Raw genomic sequence first — 19,512 nt, 5'->3', positions numbered from 1 at the left:
CAGCATCTGACCACTACTAGTCTGCAACTGTCACTCTGGCTCTGACTGCATCAACTATCATTGATCCATCCTGCTACCAAATATTGTGGGCCCCCATAGCAAGATAATGATCCATCAGGTGGACTCCTCAAGGATCCTGCCAATCTTTGTAGCTCTCTGGGGCTACAACTCCAAGTCACCCCACCTCACTCCTGGAGGTATGGTTGCCAACATCGCGAAGTCTTCCTCCAATCTAGAGGGCAATCGGTTGATCTCAGCTGACGCTGCCTACTGGTCATGCTTCTTCGACATGTCCTTCTTCCTGAGAGGACATTGCGTGTTGTAGTGACCGAGCTCACCAGACCTGAAGCACTTGACCTTTGACAGGTCCTTCTTCTTTTTCTGCTCCCCCTCCCCCCGACTGGGACCCTTAGATGCGAGGGCCGCATTCTCTTCCTCCTCCAACACCTTCAATCTGCTACTACTGTTGTCACTGATGGAGTTATTCAACAAAGCTCGTCTCAACTCCTCCTGTTATAGATCGGCCCACATTTTGTCCCATCCTAGTAGCACGTCTCTGCCCAATATACTCTCGACAAAGACTTGCCAATCTTCTCAGACACTGTTGAGTGCCAATCGTACTAACTCTAAAGGTTGAGGTGTTGCCCAACCAGCTGACAGTTGGTTTCAGACTACTTGAATCCTCGTGAGGGATGGATCTATGCCTTCCCCCTTCTAGATTGAATTTGCCTCTGAGCAAGTCATCTAGCCTGCCTCTGTTGCTGGAAGTGACTATCCGGCACTTTGGAAGACTTTCCCGACCTCCTCCTCAACTAAATCGAACTAATTTTCTTCAGCTACTGCTTAATCCCTGCGTTGCTTCAGCGTGGATCACTTCTGTCACTTGTTTTTGTTTCTCCGGATCTGGAAAACTTCCTCCGGATCATTGTCCTTGCCCTTCACTGACCCTGCTTCGATCTCTGGCTCTCAGACAACTGCTGCTGCTCTCTGGAAATCGATCTACCAAGAAAATCAAACTGCAGAAGTGTCTTCTCCAAGTGCCCATCGACCTCTTCTTATAATCCTCTGTTGGGACTCCAACGGCCAAGATTAAATCTTAATCAATGGCTAAGATCATCTTAAAGTCGATCCATGTGAGTTTCTTGATGATTCTCACCTTATCTCAATTAATAATGATTAATTAACCATATTCCCTTAGTTTAGACTTAGGAAATATTTAAAAAACGGTTAATAATCTAATTGAGACACTTCTAAGTGTAATTTCCATAAATGATTTCTGGGTTTTGGAGATCTTGTGTCTCATCAATGATGGAGAAGAAAAGGCCCTGCACACATCTGAATGCACCAACTCCAAAATCCCTTTAGCTCTGTTGCCCTAACCATGGAAGGAAGACTTGGCATACTTGCCAAGCATGCACCCCTTGCACACTCCACCCTTGTCAAGGCCTCGTGTTGGTGATCTTGTGGCAATCTGTTGAAGAATTTTTGGCGCCCCACGATGCAAGTGTCCCATGCACCTATGCTAAAGTTCACCTACATCTGCACATCCTGCCTTGCTGCACCAGTCTCTACATGCAACTTGTAGAGGTTTTTCACCCTCACACCTATCTGCTTCTTACATCCAGAAGCCAAGTGTTGGAGGTAAGCCTTACCTCTGTTGAAGGTAACATCATATCCTTTATCCTCAAGGATAGCTACTAAAACCAAGTTCTTCTTAACCTTGGAACATAGAGAACATCTTTAGGATGAAGAATATTACCTGACTCCCTCTCAACGTTGACAGTACCAACCCCCTTGGTAGCATACTTGCCATTATCTCCAAGCTCGATATTCAATTGCATGTCCTTCTCATCCAGCTAACTGAAATACTCTCGATTTCTAGTCATATGGAAAGAGGCTCCTGAATCAATATACCATGCACTTCTCCCTACTGAGCTTGTCATGCAAGTTATCAATGAGAAGTCCTTCTCAAACTAAAAGGCAAACTCATCTACCTCAATTGATGCAACTACATGCTCCTTATTCGAGCCCTTCTTCTTCTGGTTACGACACTTGGAAGCATAATGTCCAAATGTATGGCAATGGAAGCATTTGATCTTACTCAAATATGTCTTCTTCTTGTCACCCTTTTGATTTTTCTTGCTCTTCACATTGACTTTCTTGCTTTTTCCTACAAGAGCAACAGCAACATTCTCCTCCTCCTTCTCAACCTTGGAACCCTTGCCACTGCTGCTAGAAGTCTCAACTACCCTGAGTCTTAGCTCCTCCTAGATGAAGTCACTCCATAGGCGTTCCCAATGCGACAACCTATCTCATCCAGTAATGCTTTGGACAAAAGTATGCCAATCTTTGGTAAACCCATTCAGAGCCACACACACTACTAGCTGATCACGGACTTCCTAAACTCTAGTGAGATACGCAGTGACACTCTCACCCTTATGCATCTTGATTGTCCTCAACTTCTCTTGGAAGACCATCTTTCAGTTCTTTGAAGAGTTTTGGTAGAGCGTGACTAAGGCATCCCACATGTACTTAGTTGTATCTTTACCTGCAACATGAGGAACTATATGATCCCGAAGTCATGCAAGATCATTCTCTTGGCCTTGGCCATCTGCCTTTGGAAGAGCCTCAACTCGTCTGGATCTGAAGTTCTGCAACACCTTTTTCGGCAAATTCTTTCAGCCCAGACTCATCCAACAAAAACAATATGTGGACCTTCCAAAACCCAAAATTTGAAGAGCCATCCAAGCTATCATGCGCTCACAATCCCAATCATGTGTGAGTTGTCATATTTGAAGACTATGTGCTGATTTATCTTTGTTCACAGCTCTGATACCATGTAGAATTTCCATGAAATTCTGATCTGTTGTTATGAACGATCTGAAAATAATTTTTCTTTTCACACAAACACAGAATTTCTTTACCAGATAGCAGCGGAATAGAACAGAAATGATTTCACAAAATTCACACAAAAACAACACAATTTTTCTAGAGAACTCAACAGGGAAAACCCTCGCTTTCTTGAGAATTTTATTGAAGAAAAATAGGCTACAAATAACCCTGCTTCAATAGAGAATGCAATCTGATCTCTCAGCCTTGAACTAGGCTTGAAACAACTCTGCAAGAATACTGAACTGCTTCCCAAGGGAAATCCTCCTCCAACCATTCGCACAAGATAAATCCTCTTGCTTGTTCCTCTCACACGCTCTCTTGCTCACAAAATCGTGCTCAAGAATTGATTGATCAGTTGAGTGCCTTTGATCTCATTAGAAGCTTTTCGATTAGGCTATTGTTAGTGAGTTTTCTAAATTAGGAGTTGAACTGGAGCTTTTCTAGTTAACAAAAAAGTCAAAACACTTAGTTAACTCTATCCTCCTAAAATATAGGAGGCTAACTCCACTTGTTCACTCAGTTCCCAATTCAACTCACTCTAGAAGACAATTAACTTGGTCTTCCACAAGCTCGCACTAGTCAAACTGCTTCTTGAACTCGTCCTCATCACTAGAACTCTCGCATGATTAAGAAGATCACAGATTTGACTCCTTGAATTAAGGCACAAATCAAGGAATCCATTCTTTTGTTATTTTCAACACTTTCTCAGGAATAGGGCAGTGTGTTGGAGCCACTGCATCGAGACTATGATGAAACTATGTTTTTGCTACTGAGTCAGTCCTTTTCACTCATTCTATAGTGTTTGATTCCCACTACCTACTGCGTTCTACTTTCTCAGGAATATGGCACTGCGTTATTTGGAGACTAAGATGAACGCATTTATTTGCTAATGAAGTCACTCCATTTCGATCATTTTGTAAGTTTGAAGGAAAGAGGTATGTATGCAATTGCTTGCTAAGGATATATGCTGATAAAATATGCTAAAGAGATACTTCAGCCTATTCTGATTTTATGTGTGCCCTAGTCTTACTGAAGAAGAGGATATAACTCATCATTGCATAGACCCTTTCGACTTTATTTTGTTCTTTGTAAATATCTTTCTTTTAATATAAGAGTCTAGGACAACTTAAAAAAAAAAAAAAACTTTATTATTATTTCCAAAGCCAATACTATAATCTCATTTGAGTCAAACAGGTTGTGGTCAAATGGTAAATCTAGTGACCTTTCCTCACAAAGGCTCAGGTTCAATCACCCCAAATAATGTTGTTTTGTTAATCCATCCAATTTGTGAAAGATGGCAAGTGCAAGTCCTAGATGAATTTAATGGACTAGAATCCCCTTCAGTTGATATTGTAAAGGAGCCTGCCTCTCTCTTGTCAAAAATCCAGTGTTCAGCAGACCAAAAAACTACTCGTTTCAATGATATGACTGGTATAAAGTAGCTGTGCTAATCCTTCACAAATACCCAGATAAAAAAATTGCCCATGGCATGAGGTCTACCAGCAACTAATGAGGTGATCATATTTATATTAACACTGATACAGGTTCAAAACCCTGTAAGTAGGCATAGATGAGCCCCAAGTGCAAGCCTTGGGTGATTTTTGACAGCATAGAAATGCCCCTCAGGGCTGAGCTACTTAGTTGAATGCCCACAGTGTGTTGTCTAGCAGCAACTAGCGAGGAGATCAGACATATATTAACACTGATAAAGGTTCAAAACAATGCTGTGAAAATCGGACTCAGAAATAGATCAGCAAGGGTCTGAAAATTGAGAAAGTATAAAAGTCAGGAGAAAATCGAAAAAATCGGCAAAAATTCGGAAACTTTAAAATGTACAAAAATATTCATTTTTTTCAAAAAAAAAATTAGCATCTAAAGTATCCACTGAGAGGGTATGATGAGCCCAGGTGCAACACTTGGGTGATTCTGACAGAATAGAAATGCCCCTCAGGGCACAGCTACTTAGCCGATGGACAGCTGTAAGCAGCATTTCCCCAATTTTATATATGTATCCACACACTTGGATAAAGATTTTATGGACAAGTACATTTTATTATGATTACATCCACTAACATCTATATCAGTATGAAGAACCTACATATGAGGCTAATAATAGTAATAATCTAATTTTATGTCACAGCTAAGCCAGACAACCAATTGGAGTATGAGACCCCTTTGTTTGTGGGACAAGGGAGCCCCCACCACACAATGATTTGATTGCTAAAGTCTATGGAAATGTACATACTCTTCCTCCCTATGGAGACATATGGAGCTCTCACTATCATGGAAAATCAAAGAAATTCTCCTTGAGTCATATAGCTCACTAGTTTCTCTTAATGAATAAATAACTTACCCCACAAAATTTGCATGGTACTTGCAGATCTTTTGGCTCTATTATTCCAAGGAGTGGTATGAGTAAGAAAAATTTGAACATTTTCATTTTCTTGATAAATGACTGGTAATTCTAAGCATGTTTTTATTAAGATAAAAAAGAATCTTACATTACAATTTTGTTTATACTGCTCCAAGTGGATATCAAAAGGAAAAGAGGCTTGCAAGAAGGAGCAAACTAATTACAAAAACATACTAATATCATACCAGAGTTCGAACAATAAACTTCGTCTCTTTCTCTCTACAAGAGCGTAACAGGCTGAGAATCACAGACTTCTTTCGAACACTACTTCCACTTCCTGCTTCCTTGCTGCATTCACCATCAAGGAAACACACGACCAGAATGAAATTAAGTTACTAGCTTTGAAAAGACTCATAGAATCATTGTGACATAAACCTACAATACATCACCACCTCACACAAAAATAACAATCACTTCCAAACCTAGAGCATAATGGGTGTGAAATTAATGTAAGAGAGAAAGAAATGGTTCAAGAAAGCATTAAATCTGATGAATTGAATTTTATTAAAACAAATAAAAATATATTGAAGCGTGTGGACAAAGTCAGCCAAGAAAGAACCGATTTGGTTTGAGAAGACTTCTCACATCAGATTCACAGATTGAGATGTCTTACATCTAGAAGATAGCATCGAATTAAACTTAAGCATTCAGTTCCCCCAAGTTAAATGTTATGACCCTCCTTTCCGCTTGTCAATCACAGTCTGTTAAGGAATGTTTACTGCAAAACAAATTAGATGATGTTTGTAAACCCCGCACCCTAATATTTCCACATGAAACATATTGTGGATTTTGAATAAGAAGCAATCTTAATACTATGGAAATAGAACAACTGCACACCCTTCAAACAAACATATTGATGTCCTCCTAATGAGGCATGCAAGGATTGCTCAGTAAAGGCATCTAGGATATCAATATTAATTAGATACTAAGTCACAGGACACGTCCCTCACGGTCTCGTGTCCCGTATTTCACGTGTTGGACACAAAACGTGTTGAAAACGTTTTTCTTCGTGTCCTCCAATCGAGACGCGTGTTTTGGATGTGGCGAAAACGTGCCCTAATGTTTTTGGTTCTTAGGACACGTGTCCCATGAAAAGTGGCATTTAAAACCTGCCACATGGTTTATTTTTTGGGTTTTTTTGTCATTGTTCGCCACCGAAATCAAATTTGTTGTACAGTGTGAGGAATTCCATTAGATTCAAGCACAACACTCACAACTTGACATCGACCTGGACCTAGAGATGCAGGAGACAAACATTCATGTGCTTTGTTGAGAATTTAGAGCACTTAAATTTCCAGTAAGTTGTGTTATAGCCTACGGAACTTAACTTAATTATACACGAGTGACCACATATAGATCATGTGTTGAAATAAAAATCCCAGCTCCCCGTCATGCGCTCATTGCTCACTACACCTTCGAGGTATAAAGGGAGGGAAAGCTTGATTAACGCTCTAGTCAACAATGAAATTTGAACACATATAAATTTATAGTTCATAAACTATCTTATGTGAAGTTTGAACATGATCAAACTTGTTTGAAGTTAATAACAAAAATTATAACATGAACAATGAACATTGAACTGTGAACATCATTGATGTAGTAAATTAATAAACTAACTAGTAAATTACTAAATAGTAAATAGTGTATACTAAATACTAAATAGATATCATCATGATTCATATCTATATGGATCAAGCACTATATTTCAGTATTTTTTAATATATATATAATGTGTCCCTCCTGTCTTGTTTCCGAGTTCGCTGTGTCTCGGGTCGAATACTCATATTTACCTATGTTACCGGATCTGTGGGTCTGGGTAGTTGGATCTGCGGATCAGATACGGATTCGGATCCGGATCTGCCAGGATCCACTCAGTTCACTTTAGAGCCCTGTTAAAAAATGCGTGTCAGAACATTTCAAATATTATTGACAAATTTATTGTTGAATCCCCTGATTATCTAGTGGCTTGTGTGGACTTTGGAAATATTATTGAAAAATCAATTGCGGAATCCTGCGATTATTTAGTGGCCGACCAGGTCTGACATCAGCTTATTATGCTGCCAATTTTAAATTGCCAGCTCTCATAGGTTTAGTCTTGGATGGTTTATAATAAATTCCTATTAAATTAATAAATCCAATTCACTTTATAATCCAATCTAAATAGTTCGTGTCCCTTTAATTTAATTTATGTTTATAATTTTATAATAGTTGCTGTTATGTTTTACTTTAATTGTAAACTAATTAATTTGGATGAATACTTAATATTTAATACTTATAAATAATATATTAATTTTAAAGTTATCAATAAAATATACAAATAATAGATTAATTTTAAAGTTATTAATAAAATATATTAATTGTTTTATATAAGTACTACATTTTACAAATGTATATAAATTATAAAATATAAAATAAAAAAATTATAATTTTTATTTTTATTTTTAAAAATATAAAAAATATATATATATTTAAATTATTTGTACTTTAATTTTAAAGTAATTAATAAAATATATTAATTGTTTTATATAAGTATTACATTTTACAAATGTATATAAATTATAAAATATAAAAATTATAATTTTTATTTTTATTTTTATTTCTAAAAATATAAAAATATATTTAAATTATTTGTATTTGCCATTTCCTTGGCGTATCCAGATCCTGGCTTTTAAAAAAACTAGTGGATCCAGAAGAATCTGTATCCTTATCCTGGTAACTTAGGAATAATCAATTGCTGAATCCCGCGATTATTTAGTGGCCGACCAAGTCTGACATCAGCTTATTATGCTGCCAATTTTAAATGAAATAGTCTATAACGCGACTTTTTGAAAGCTTTTCCGGCGGGTTTTTCTGGTCGAAATCCGGCAGGAATTTATTGGAATCGCAAGTTTGATAGCTAGTTTCTGCACAATGAAATCGTCCCAGGGGTTTTCGAGGGTGCTGAATCCGAATATGCAATTAAAAAACCATTTTAACTGCAACAAATCAAGATTTAACCTCAATTTCTTCCGCCGGATTCCGTCACCGGAATCTCCAAAAAGTCGCATTATAGACAACTCCATTTTAAATTGCCAGTTCTCATAGGTTTAGTTATGGATGGTTTATAATAAATTCTTATTAAATTAATAAATCCAATTCACTTTATAATCCAATAAATAGTTCATGACCCTTTAATTTAATTTATGTTTATAATTTTATAATAGTTGCTGTTATGTTTTACTTTAATTGTAAACTAATTAATTTGGATGAATACTTAATATTTAATACTTATAAATAATATATTAATTTAAAGTTATTAATAAAATATACAAATAATATATTAATTTTAAAGTTATTTTTAAAATATACAAATAATATATTAATTTTAAAGTTATTAATAAAAATATATTAATTGTTTTATATAAGTACTACATTTTACAAATGTATATAAATTATAAAATAAAAAATAAAAAAATTATAATTTTTATTTTTATTTTTTAAAAAATATATATATATATATATTTAAATTATTTGTACTTTAATTTTAAAGTCATTAATAAAATATATTAATTGTTTTATATAAGTATTACATTTTACAAATGTATATAAATTATAAAATACAAAAATTATAATTTTTATTTTTATTTTTAAAAATATAAAAATATATTTAAATTATTTGTACTTGGCGTATCCAGATCCTGGCTTTTAAAAAAACTAGTGGATCCAGAAGAATCTGTATCCGTATCCTGGTAACTTAGGTATTTATGTGTCCTCCATGTCTTGTGTCTCGTGTCCTCATGTCATGTGACTTAGTTTAGATACTATTAATGGGTAACTTCCATTTAGCGGATTTGGATAGATTACTACATGGAATCAGAGGCCGCATTGAGAATTTCACCTTGTACCATACCCCTGTATAGATGTTTTAAGCAATCTCCTGTAGATAAGTGTCTCTATGGCATTTTTGTTGTTTCTAAGTGAGCAGAAACATAGGTAACAACAAAAACAATGACCATTCAAAAAGTCCGAAGTAGTTTATTACATTCCTGAAAAGTACAGTACAAAGAAATCCTTATTGAGTGGCATAACCTACAAAGTGGTCCATACAGACAGCTGACAGGTCCTCACAGAAAAGGTATAACAAAAAGCACACAAGGAATTGAGCACTCGCTAAGATGGACCTCTAACCAAATCCTAAAATAGGTGATCTAAAGCTTGGGGCCTTGTGCAGTTATATCATCATCAGAAAACACACTATCCAATCATTTAAAAACTTTTTGTTTTCTTGTTTCAGTGGAAAATAAATCTGTAGAGTTCTGATAGCGATCCCTGATGAAGCACTAAGCTGGTCATAGTAAAAAGTGCATCGAAAAAGAGATTTTACAAAAAGGTTCTTTAAAAAATGTCTCTAGAGTCCTCTACAGGTATAACATACCTGAATCTCTAAAAGTAGTGAAAGGTTTCCCTTTCAATACCCAGTGAATGTTCTATTTAAAATTTGCAGCTTGCAATCCATGCCATGTAAACTCAAGCCACGCATTCATAATGATAGCACAGATGGCATCCAACCCTTAATCAGTTTGAATAAACTTAAACAAATGCATAGTCCGTAGGTAATTAACAAGACCTTAGATGATTAGAAATCATAAATTTATGCATCGCTTTATAAAATGGCATACGACAGGTTTTAGCCTTTTATGATAGCACAATTGAAATTTTCAAGTAGGGAATAAATATACTTTTCATACCTTATTTGTTGTAAAGCAGTGAAAACTTGACGAATTAAGAGAGGACGTGGAATTGTGAGCAAGGATTGTGTTTGTCGACATGCTTGAGCCACGTCACCTTGCAAAAGCAGTTATAATTAGACAAAGACATATCTATTCATTAGAAAACTAAAAGATACAACAGCCATAATTTGGCAAGCTATTAACTAGTATTGTATTACCATCCATAGAACATAACCAATGAACATCCTTACCAAGGTCACCCTTGCTGTTGTACATTTCTCTCAGCTTAGCTTTTTGTGTCCCAAAAGAATCTTCAATTGCCGCTAACACTGTGCTACCACCTAGATTTAGATCCTGAAGGTAGATAGATAAGACCAGATATTTATTAATGTTTACAGGTGACAAAAAGAATAGGTCTTGGGAGTGCCAAAGCAACTCCTAAGAGCTAAAAGAGAATGCGATACAAAAGAAAATACAAGAAAAGGATATCAAAGGGTGACACAAGAGGGTCAATCCTAGAAATGAGAGCCACTACTCAGCATTAGTATAGAGGTAGATGTAGCAGAATGAACAGAAACATCTTCATCTGCATCAATCACTGTGAAAGTACCAATGCAACACCTAATAATGTGCTCTGGGGAGTGCCCAAGTTGGTCGGGCGATCTTGGAAGGAAAATGGAGGCACTCAGTTGAAGCATTCTTCACATTTGAAGCTGAAGAGAAGAAGCTTGTAATGGGTTTTAACTTTTTGGTTGCCTGACTTGGATAGGAAGGCAGACTTGCACCAGAGTACACCTTTGTGTCCTTGTGAAAGTGGGTCATCATGTTACAAAAGAGGAGCAAATGTGGTGTCTGAATGGTTTGGTCTCATCTTTGCCCAACGTTGGGCAATCAACACAATACTTAGCACCTCGAATGGCCAACACAGAATGGAAGCAAGAGGTGACTGACCTAGTGAGGTAGAGTACAGATAAATCTCCTGACGATTTCCATCTGCCAGTGATCCACTGAAACCAAATTAAAATAATTGTGCTTTCATCGTTTTAGACAACTTGAGTGATTAACTAGTGTGTTGTTAACACCAAAATTTCCTGTGCAACTTGAGGGTTAAGATCAGCTAAATTCCATCATATGCACCCAGATCATCACAGTGATCAATTCTTGCTACAAAGTCAGTTTCATCAAAACTCGCTATTTTTAGTAGATCTCTTATTTTCTAGAAGATAAGAGTTTCAAGGTCCACATGTTAGAGATATATACATATTCTTGGTCCTTGCAAGCTCATGATGTGAATGAGCTAGTTTTGGGTGACATACAAACACTTTCACAACATCACTATTTTAAGCAATTTGGATTTTAATGCTTGCATATTGATTATAAGAACATGTTTGGGTTCCTTGCAAAAAATTGAGTCAAATGAGACTGTTTCAATCGTATCTGAAATGTTATTTTTGGGAGTGTCTATTTTTAAACTCGCTATATTTGGTAGCAATCTCACCATTGTTCTCTTCATTTTCAAACTTTCCTACTTTTTTGGAGCTAGACTGCTTTTTGGGGCGTGTCTCTACTTAACACTGCTAATTATGGCAAGTACACTAGTTTTAAAAGTTGGCACAATCCAACTTGGAGCCGGTCAAACCAACCAAGTTGATAGGCCAGCACATCAACTCAGACCAAGGGGCTGGTTGGTACACCAGTCAAAAGTGGTCAGTCAAGCCAACCTCCTTTGTCTTGCATAAGCTAAGATTTTTCAATTCCAGCACTGTTCCTTTACATTTGTCAGTGATTTTTTTCCATAATGTGGAATCAAAATATTTGCTTCAATTCTGGAATCTGCACTTGCAAGGCAGCGGCAACAAAAATATGGCTGATACACTTTCTCCACTTAATGCTGCAATAAAGCTAGTTCTCTGAAAAATATTCCCTTATGCAAGCCTGCCATATCAGAAAATAAGAATAAATATCAATGTTCCACCAAGTTTCCATGATGGGAGAACATGGAAGCGGAACAATGCTCATGAGGGACATGGAAGCACCACCAAATTTTGGAAAATTCCCAGAGCGTGTTAAATTTCTAATACCAGCTAGATTTATTTTCTCACGGCAATTTAATTTATCCCTAGTTAATTATTTATTTACCCAAACAATAACTAAATCACCAAAAAATTAAATCATTGGCAGCTTTAACTTCTAGAATTAAAAATATGCAGCGGAAATCAACCAAAGAGATCAATCACACATTGCAAAAAATAATTAACCCACAAAAAGTTCTCCGTCATTTCATTATCTAGAAAATCTGGGTTTTCCGACCTACAGGGATACAAGGAGAAATACAATCTGGAACCTGCAACTTGGCTTCCTTAGAATGAATTTGGCCCAGGTAAATCGGCCTTGAGGAAATCTGCCTCTAGATGAAATCGCTATGAAGAAATTGGCCTCCAGCAATCAAATTTGTGCCCTCCAACAACTCGATCTGCGCCCTACCACTAATGCACACTAGAAAAACCCCAACACTCTAGTAACTCGACCTCCTCCAGACAAGCTCGATCTCCTTCCGGCAACTCAGCCCTACAATCTCCTCCAATTCAGCCCTCCCAGATTTGCTCAATCCCACTCACACTTCTCTTCCTCTGCGTAATGGTCACTCGGCCAATTGTAATGCAAAGAAAATCGCTCTCTCTCTCGTGATGACTCACTCACACGTGTGTTTTCGTTGTGCCTTCACCTCCATCACTAGCCTCCACTTACAATCTTCATTGAGTCCAAATCTCTAACCCCAATCTCCCCTCTAGAAACATCTTGAATCTTCCTTCTAGAGAGCTCTTGAATCTTCCTTCTAGAAACATCTTGAATATCAACGATTGAGATTATTTCTAAGTCACTTAAATAATTAAATTATTTATCTTTACAAAATAACCCAATAGCCACAATAATTTTTTACTTTAATTAATGTACTTTTCCTAAGTTAAACTTAGGAAAGAAGACGTAAATCACTAGAAGGGGTAAATAATGTCTTCCACATGCTAAGACACCAAGGAATTGTAGAAGACCATCTGATGCTACTCACATCAACAAAGGGTTGGGGGTCTGGGTCGCATCTCTAACAATAAAAACAATAATAATAAAATCCCAACAATAAGAATTTATCCCATGCAAATTCATCATTGTGCACTATAAATAGTACACAGTAAACTAGTCCTAAATTCAAAATTGTAAATAATATAAACATGATTTAGATTCAAATTCCATAATGAAATACATTGATTCATAAACCATGGATGAAACAGAAATAGTAAAGTATTAATACACTGATTTAATTTTTTTTTAAAGGATACACTGATTTAAATTCATCATTTGAAATCTAATTATTACTAAGAAAAATAGTAGATACCAAGGTTTGAAATAGTAACTTGAAATTACTCAGTCAAAATTTTAAAAAGTGACAAGTCAAAGACTCATTTTGAGGTCATCAGTATCTACAATCAAGGCTCAAAAGTTAAAACTGAAAAATTTCAATGGATAATGAACATTGAAAATAAAATGAAAATCAAGGAGTGAAGTGAATAAAAGGTAAATAAAAAAGAAAGTGAAGTAGGGTTTTTTTCATATTGTTTTTTTTTTTCATTTTTCAAGCCATCACAAGAAAGAATTTGGAAGGTAAATAAAAAAGAAAATGAAGTAGGGTTATATATATATATATATATTTTTCATTTTTCAAGCCATCACAAGAAAGAATTTGGGGGTGCTCAAAAGCACCCCCCTTTCTGGGGTTGTTGAGAAATCTAGGGCATCATATGGATTAGGTTCTTTAGGTAGATTTCGCTTAGACTTTAACATTGTCATGTGATTGTTCTTTCTTCTTATTAGTTCTTCTTTTAATTTATTATGTTCCTTTTCATCAAGACAAATGCCAAACAATGAAGATCACAACAAGGGACACAAGATGTAAGCACTCAACCAGGGGAAAACCATGTCCAACTCTTCCATTAGTAGATTCAAATCAAGATGAGACAATCCAAGACCCTTTAGACCTAGACACAGACCTCCTCCAATCACTAAGTCAGCCCTTCCTTCTAGTAGATGATCTCTGCCAAAGTTTCCAAGTGTCAGTGCTTCAAATGCAGCTTCAATCTAGAATTTTGACCCCCAGCTTCAGAATTTCGGCCCCCAACTTCAATCCAGAAACCCTAGCAGACTTCGCACGTGTGAGAGAGATGCCCAAAAAACTTTGATTTTCTTCTTTCTTTGATTAGGTCTTCTTCTCTTGCACTTCGCTCTCCTTTTTTGCCCTCTTTCTCCATGAAGATCGAACTTGTGTGTGTGTGTCTCCAAATGAATCGAGCTCCCTCTATTCATATTGCTTCCATGAAGTCGAATTGCCTCCAATAAGGTCGACTTCTCCAGGACAGAGCCGACTTGGTGAGGAGGGACAAAATGACTTCTTTGACTCAAAAATAAATTTATTTACATGATACAAAAGCCCAAGAATGGTCTAATAAATGTGACAATGACTCTCTTGACTCTTGACAAACCTTGAAGCCTTCAATGGAGGCTATGACTTAGAAAATAAATGAAAGAGCATGAAACTCATGCTTCAATAATATTTTCCTTTTTACAATAACTTTTCTTTTGACAAGTACAATTATGAAGACCGACACTAGTTACATTCTTTAACACTCCCTCTTAACTAGGGAGGTATTCATAATTACATATATACAAAGGTACATGGAAGATCTCAAAATGATATACTCTATGAAGAGTCATAGCACAAGCAATGTTACAAATTAGATACCTGACCAAGGTATCTAACCGGGTGGGACTAAGGTGTGTTCCAAGCTTTAGCCTCTATAGGTACCATCACGATTTAGCCCCTAACACCAACTCAATGATCTAGGTGCGTATCCAAGGTCAGAGCTCCAAAACCAATGCATCCCTCCCAAGCATCTAGTCACCCCAAGATGCTTCATCTCTCCTCATCAATTAAACCAGATATATCCACCAATCCGAGCATGCTTCAAACATTCAACCTTCTTATGGAGAGATCTGCACAAACACAACTCCAATTAGTAATAAACTTTTACTATTCATATTTAACACAAACCTTCGGGGTTCTTAATGTAACAAATAAAATATATAAATAATATAAATATAATGTAAATGATAATAATCATAAATAATAATTAGTTAAGTAGTAATTAAGTTGAAGAGGCATGTCTAAATGAGACATGACTCTTCAGAAGCAAGCCTCTCATTCTCATTGTAAATCATTCTCATCAATTATCATTCTTATTCATACATTTAATATAATATTTATATCCTTAATGGATATCTTGATATTCCAAGTCTTTTGGAGTAATTAATTTATAAAAGGAACTTTGTTCGCTTCATTTGGTATCAGAGCCATGTTTGGCTGATCACCAAGCCTTTGGCTATCAACCTATCATCAACCCTGTTGCTGTCATAATTGAAGCGTTTCGCCACACATTGGGAGATTCTCCATTTTTTAGGTCTTTGGCCATTTGCTACTATTTAAAAATAATAATAATAATAATAAAGAATAAAGAGGAAGGGTATATGAAAAAAAAAAAAGAGGAAAGGAAATAATATATTCTGAACAAACAAAAAAAAAAGAGAAAAATATATATATATAAAGGTTTTACATTATTGATAAAAAATGCATAATAAAGATAAGCGGGAATCTTTTCAAGTATATTTAAGACTTTTTACGTGGAGAAGCCAGTGGTTTTAGAAACCAATGGTAATTGCCCACGGTATTTTAAAAGTAAAAGATATTTTGATAACATTGGAGAAAAAAGGTGTGATCTAAATAATTTTAATCGTTCAAATCTAAAGATTGTGACCGTACCAAGAGTCACGTCTCATCCAAATTTTATAAGGACAAAAAAATATTATTACAATTATAAAAAGGGATACTATATAAGCCTTATATAGTTACATATAAAAGGAAAAGTGGGTCTCAAAAAAGTATATATAGATTTTATATAATTATAATTTTATAATATATATAAATTAAAATAATATAATATATATAATTTATAATTATATATATAAAAAAATTATTATCATATAAAAAAAATTATTAAGAGAGTGAAAAAAAAAAAAAAAGAGAATATTTGAAATATATATATATTAATATTAGAAATTATAAAAAAAAGGAAGAAGAAGAAAGAGGAGAGAGAATATAACATATAAAAATTTAAAATATATATATATAGAAAAATAAATAAATAAATTGTTGAAAAAGAAAAAAAAAAAGAAGTGAAAAAAAATGGAATCTCTAAGAAATGAACAAAAACGATTCCAACGAGATGTAAAACAAGAAATCACAATACTTAAGCAACCATATGTTGGACTTGTGGATATGCATTACAAAGAAATAATGGAAAAGGACGAAGAAAATTCTCGTCTCAAGGACCACGTCGAAAAATTACTTGCACAAGTGAAGAAGGCTACGGTCACAAAGAAAGAACTCAAGAAGCACTTATCAGAACAAGAAGAGGAAGATTTGCGTTTAAAAAACCTTAATAAAAATTTATCAAAACAAATCAAATATCTAAAAGATGAAAATCTTAAAATTCAACACTGAAAATAAGGTTGATAAATCAGAAACCGAAGAAATTTTACGTCTGAGAAACCATAATCAAAGTCTGCTCAATCAAACTAAGAAACTTAAGGAGGATAAGAAAGCATTAAAAGATAAGTTGGAACTAGTCACTCAAGAAAAAGTATTGAAATCTCCAGTCACAACAGTTCAAGTTGAAAATAAGGGAACGAATACCGATCCAGTGAGCATGACAGCTCAAGAAGAAACGACACACTTAGATGTTGCAGTTCAGACAATGGGCATCCCAAGTGAATGTTCCATAACCAATTTAACAACATCTTCACCAAAAGAAAATCTAAAAACTTTATGTCAGCATCCGAATCACGAGAGTAGACAAATCAACCAAGCTACGTATCAGGACCATTCAAACCAAAGACAGCAAATTAATGTTTCAGAGAATAATGACATAACATCCATCCCATCTTACGCTGACAAGTAGTTACAAAATTCCAGTGATCAGAATACTATACAGAAAATTAATCTGGGATGGTCTGATCCCTTCTCAGTGCGACAATTCTGTTTGTCACTAAGAAGATCATATCAGCATGTATCGAAGAAGATGACTGTTCCAAGAGAGAAAGACTTTCAAAGCCAAAAAAGAGATCAAGCCTTTTTTTATCGACAAGCTTTGAGGATAAAACTTTTTGAGGAAGGAGGCAAAGTAGCAAATAAAATATATAAATAATATAAATATAATGTAAATGATAATAATCATAAATAATAATTAGTTAAGTAGTAATTAGGTTGAAGAGGCATGTCTAAATGAGACATGACTCTTCATGAAGAGACGCTTGATATATAAGCAAGCCTCTCATTCTCATTGTAAATCATTCTCATCAATTATCATTCTTATTCATACATTTAATATAATATTTATATCCTTAATGGATATCTTGATATTCCAAGTCTTTTGGAGTAATTAATTTATAAAAGGAACTTTGTTCGCTTCATTTGGTATTAGAGCCACGTTTGGCTAATCACCAGGCCTTTGGCTATCAACCTATCATCAGCCCTATTGCTGTCATAATTGAAGCGTTTCGCCACACATTGGGAGATTCTCCATTTTTTAGGACTTTGGCCATTTGCTACTATTTAAAAAAATAATAATAATAATAAAGAATAAAGAAGAAGGGTATATAAAAAAAAAAGAGGAAAGGAAATAATATATTTTGAACAAACAAACAAAAAAAGTGAAATATATATATATATATAAAAGGTTTTACATTATTGATAAAAAGTGCATAATAAAGATAAGCGGGAATCTTTTCAAGTATATTTAAGACTTTTTACGTGGAGAAGCCCGTGGTTTTAGAAACCAATGGTAATTACCTGTGGTTTTAGAAACTAGTGGTAAGTTTTACATATTACGTGGAGAAAATTAACCGAGGTTTTATAAACAACCCATGGTAATTGCCCATAGTATTTTAGAAACCAATGGTAATTGCCTGTGGTTTTACAAACCAATGGTAAGTTTTACAATTTACGTGGAGAACATTAACCGAGGTTTTAGAAACAACCCATGGTAATTGCCTATGGTAATTTAAAAGTAAAAGATATTTGGATAACATTGGAGAAAAAAGGTGTGATCTAAATAATTTTAATCGTTCAAATCTAAAGATTGTGACCGTACCAAGAGTCACGTCTCATCCAAATTTTTTGAGAAAAAAATATTATTATAATTATAAAAAGGGATATTATATAAGCCTTATATAGTTACATATAAAAGTAAAAGCGGGTCTCAAAAAAGTATATATAAATTTTATATAATTATAACTTTATAATATATATAAATTAAAATTATATAATATATATAATAAAATAAACGAACAAAAAAAAAATTATTATTATTATATAAAAAAATTATTAAAAGAGTGAAAAAAAAAGAGGAGAATATTTGAAATATATATATATATATATATTAATATTAATATTAGAAATTATAAAAAAAAGGAAGAAGAAGAAAGAGGAGAGAGAATATAACATATAAAAATTTAAAAATATATATATAGAAAAATAAATAAATAAATAAATTGTTGAAAAAGAAAAAGAAAAAGGAAGATAAAAGAAGTGAAGAAAATGGAATCTCTAAAAAATGAACAAAAACAATTCCAAAACAAGAAATCACAATACTTAAGCAACAATATGCTGGACTTGTGGATATGCATTACAAATAAATAATGGAAAAGGACGAAGAAAATTCTCGTCTCAAGGACCACATCGAAAAGTTACTTGCACAATTGAAGAAGGCTAAGGTCACAAATAAAGAACTCAAGAAGCACTTATGAGAACAAGAAGAGGAAGCTTTGCATTTAAAGAACCTTGATAAAAATTTATTAGAACAAATCGAAGATCTAAAAGATAAAAATCTTAAAATTCAAAACACTGAAAATAAGGTTGATAAATCAGAAACTGAAGAAATTTTACGTCTGAGAAACCATAATCAAAGTTTGCTCAATCAAACTAAGAAACTTAAGGAGGATAAGAAAGCATTATAAGATAAGTTGGAACAAGTCACTCAAGAAGAAGTATTGAAATCTCCAGTCACAACAGTTCAAGTTGAAAATAAGGGAACGAATACTGATCCAGTGTATATGACAACTCAAGAAGACAAGTCAGTGGAAGAAACGACACACTTAAATGTTGCAGTTCAGACAATGGACATCCCAAGTGAATGTTCCATAACCAATTTAACAACATCTTCACCAAAAGAAAATCTAAAAGCTTTATATCGGCATCCGAATCACGAGAGTAGACAAATCAACCAAGCTACGTATCAGTGCCATTCAAACCAAAGACAGCAAATTAATGTTTCAGAGAATAATGACGTAACATCCATCCCGTCTTACGCTGACAAGTCATTACAAAATTCCAGT

At 34.6% G+C, this 19,512-nt stretch overlaps 1 protein-coding gene across 1 annotated transcript in view; it reads right to left on the bottom strand.

Annotated features, from left to right (window-relative positions):
- LOC149179194 (uncharacterized) overlaps nucleotides 1–19,512 on the bottom strand; it is a 438,072-nt gene that overhangs the window by 316,453 nt on the left and 102,107 nt on the right. The window contains exons 8-10 of the mRNA XM_089422378.1: nucleotides 10,266–10,368; nucleotides 10,033–10,129; nucleotides 5,491–5,593 (exon numbers count right to left, since the gene is read on the bottom strand). Coding sequence (XP_089278504.1) covers nucleotides 5,491–5,593; nucleotides 10,033–10,129; nucleotides 10,266–10,368 — 303 coding nt within the window. The remainder of the gene's footprint in view (nucleotides 1–5,490; nucleotides 5,594–10,032; nucleotides 10,130–10,265; nucleotides 10,369–19,512) is intronic.

This window comes from Pinus tabuliformis, chromosome 4_1 (genome assembly GCF_031772625.1).
Source record: "Pinus tabuliformis cultivar Carrire ecotype Pingquan chromosome 4_1, CPIR1, whole genome shotgun sequence".
Classification (NCBI taxonomy): domain Eukaryota; kingdom Viridiplantae; phylum Streptophyta; class Pinopsida; order Pinales; family Pinaceae; genus Pinus; species Pinus tabuliformis.
The sequence above is the reverse complement of the archived record's forward strand: the minus strand, read 5'-3'. Positions and strand labels throughout refer to the sequence as shown.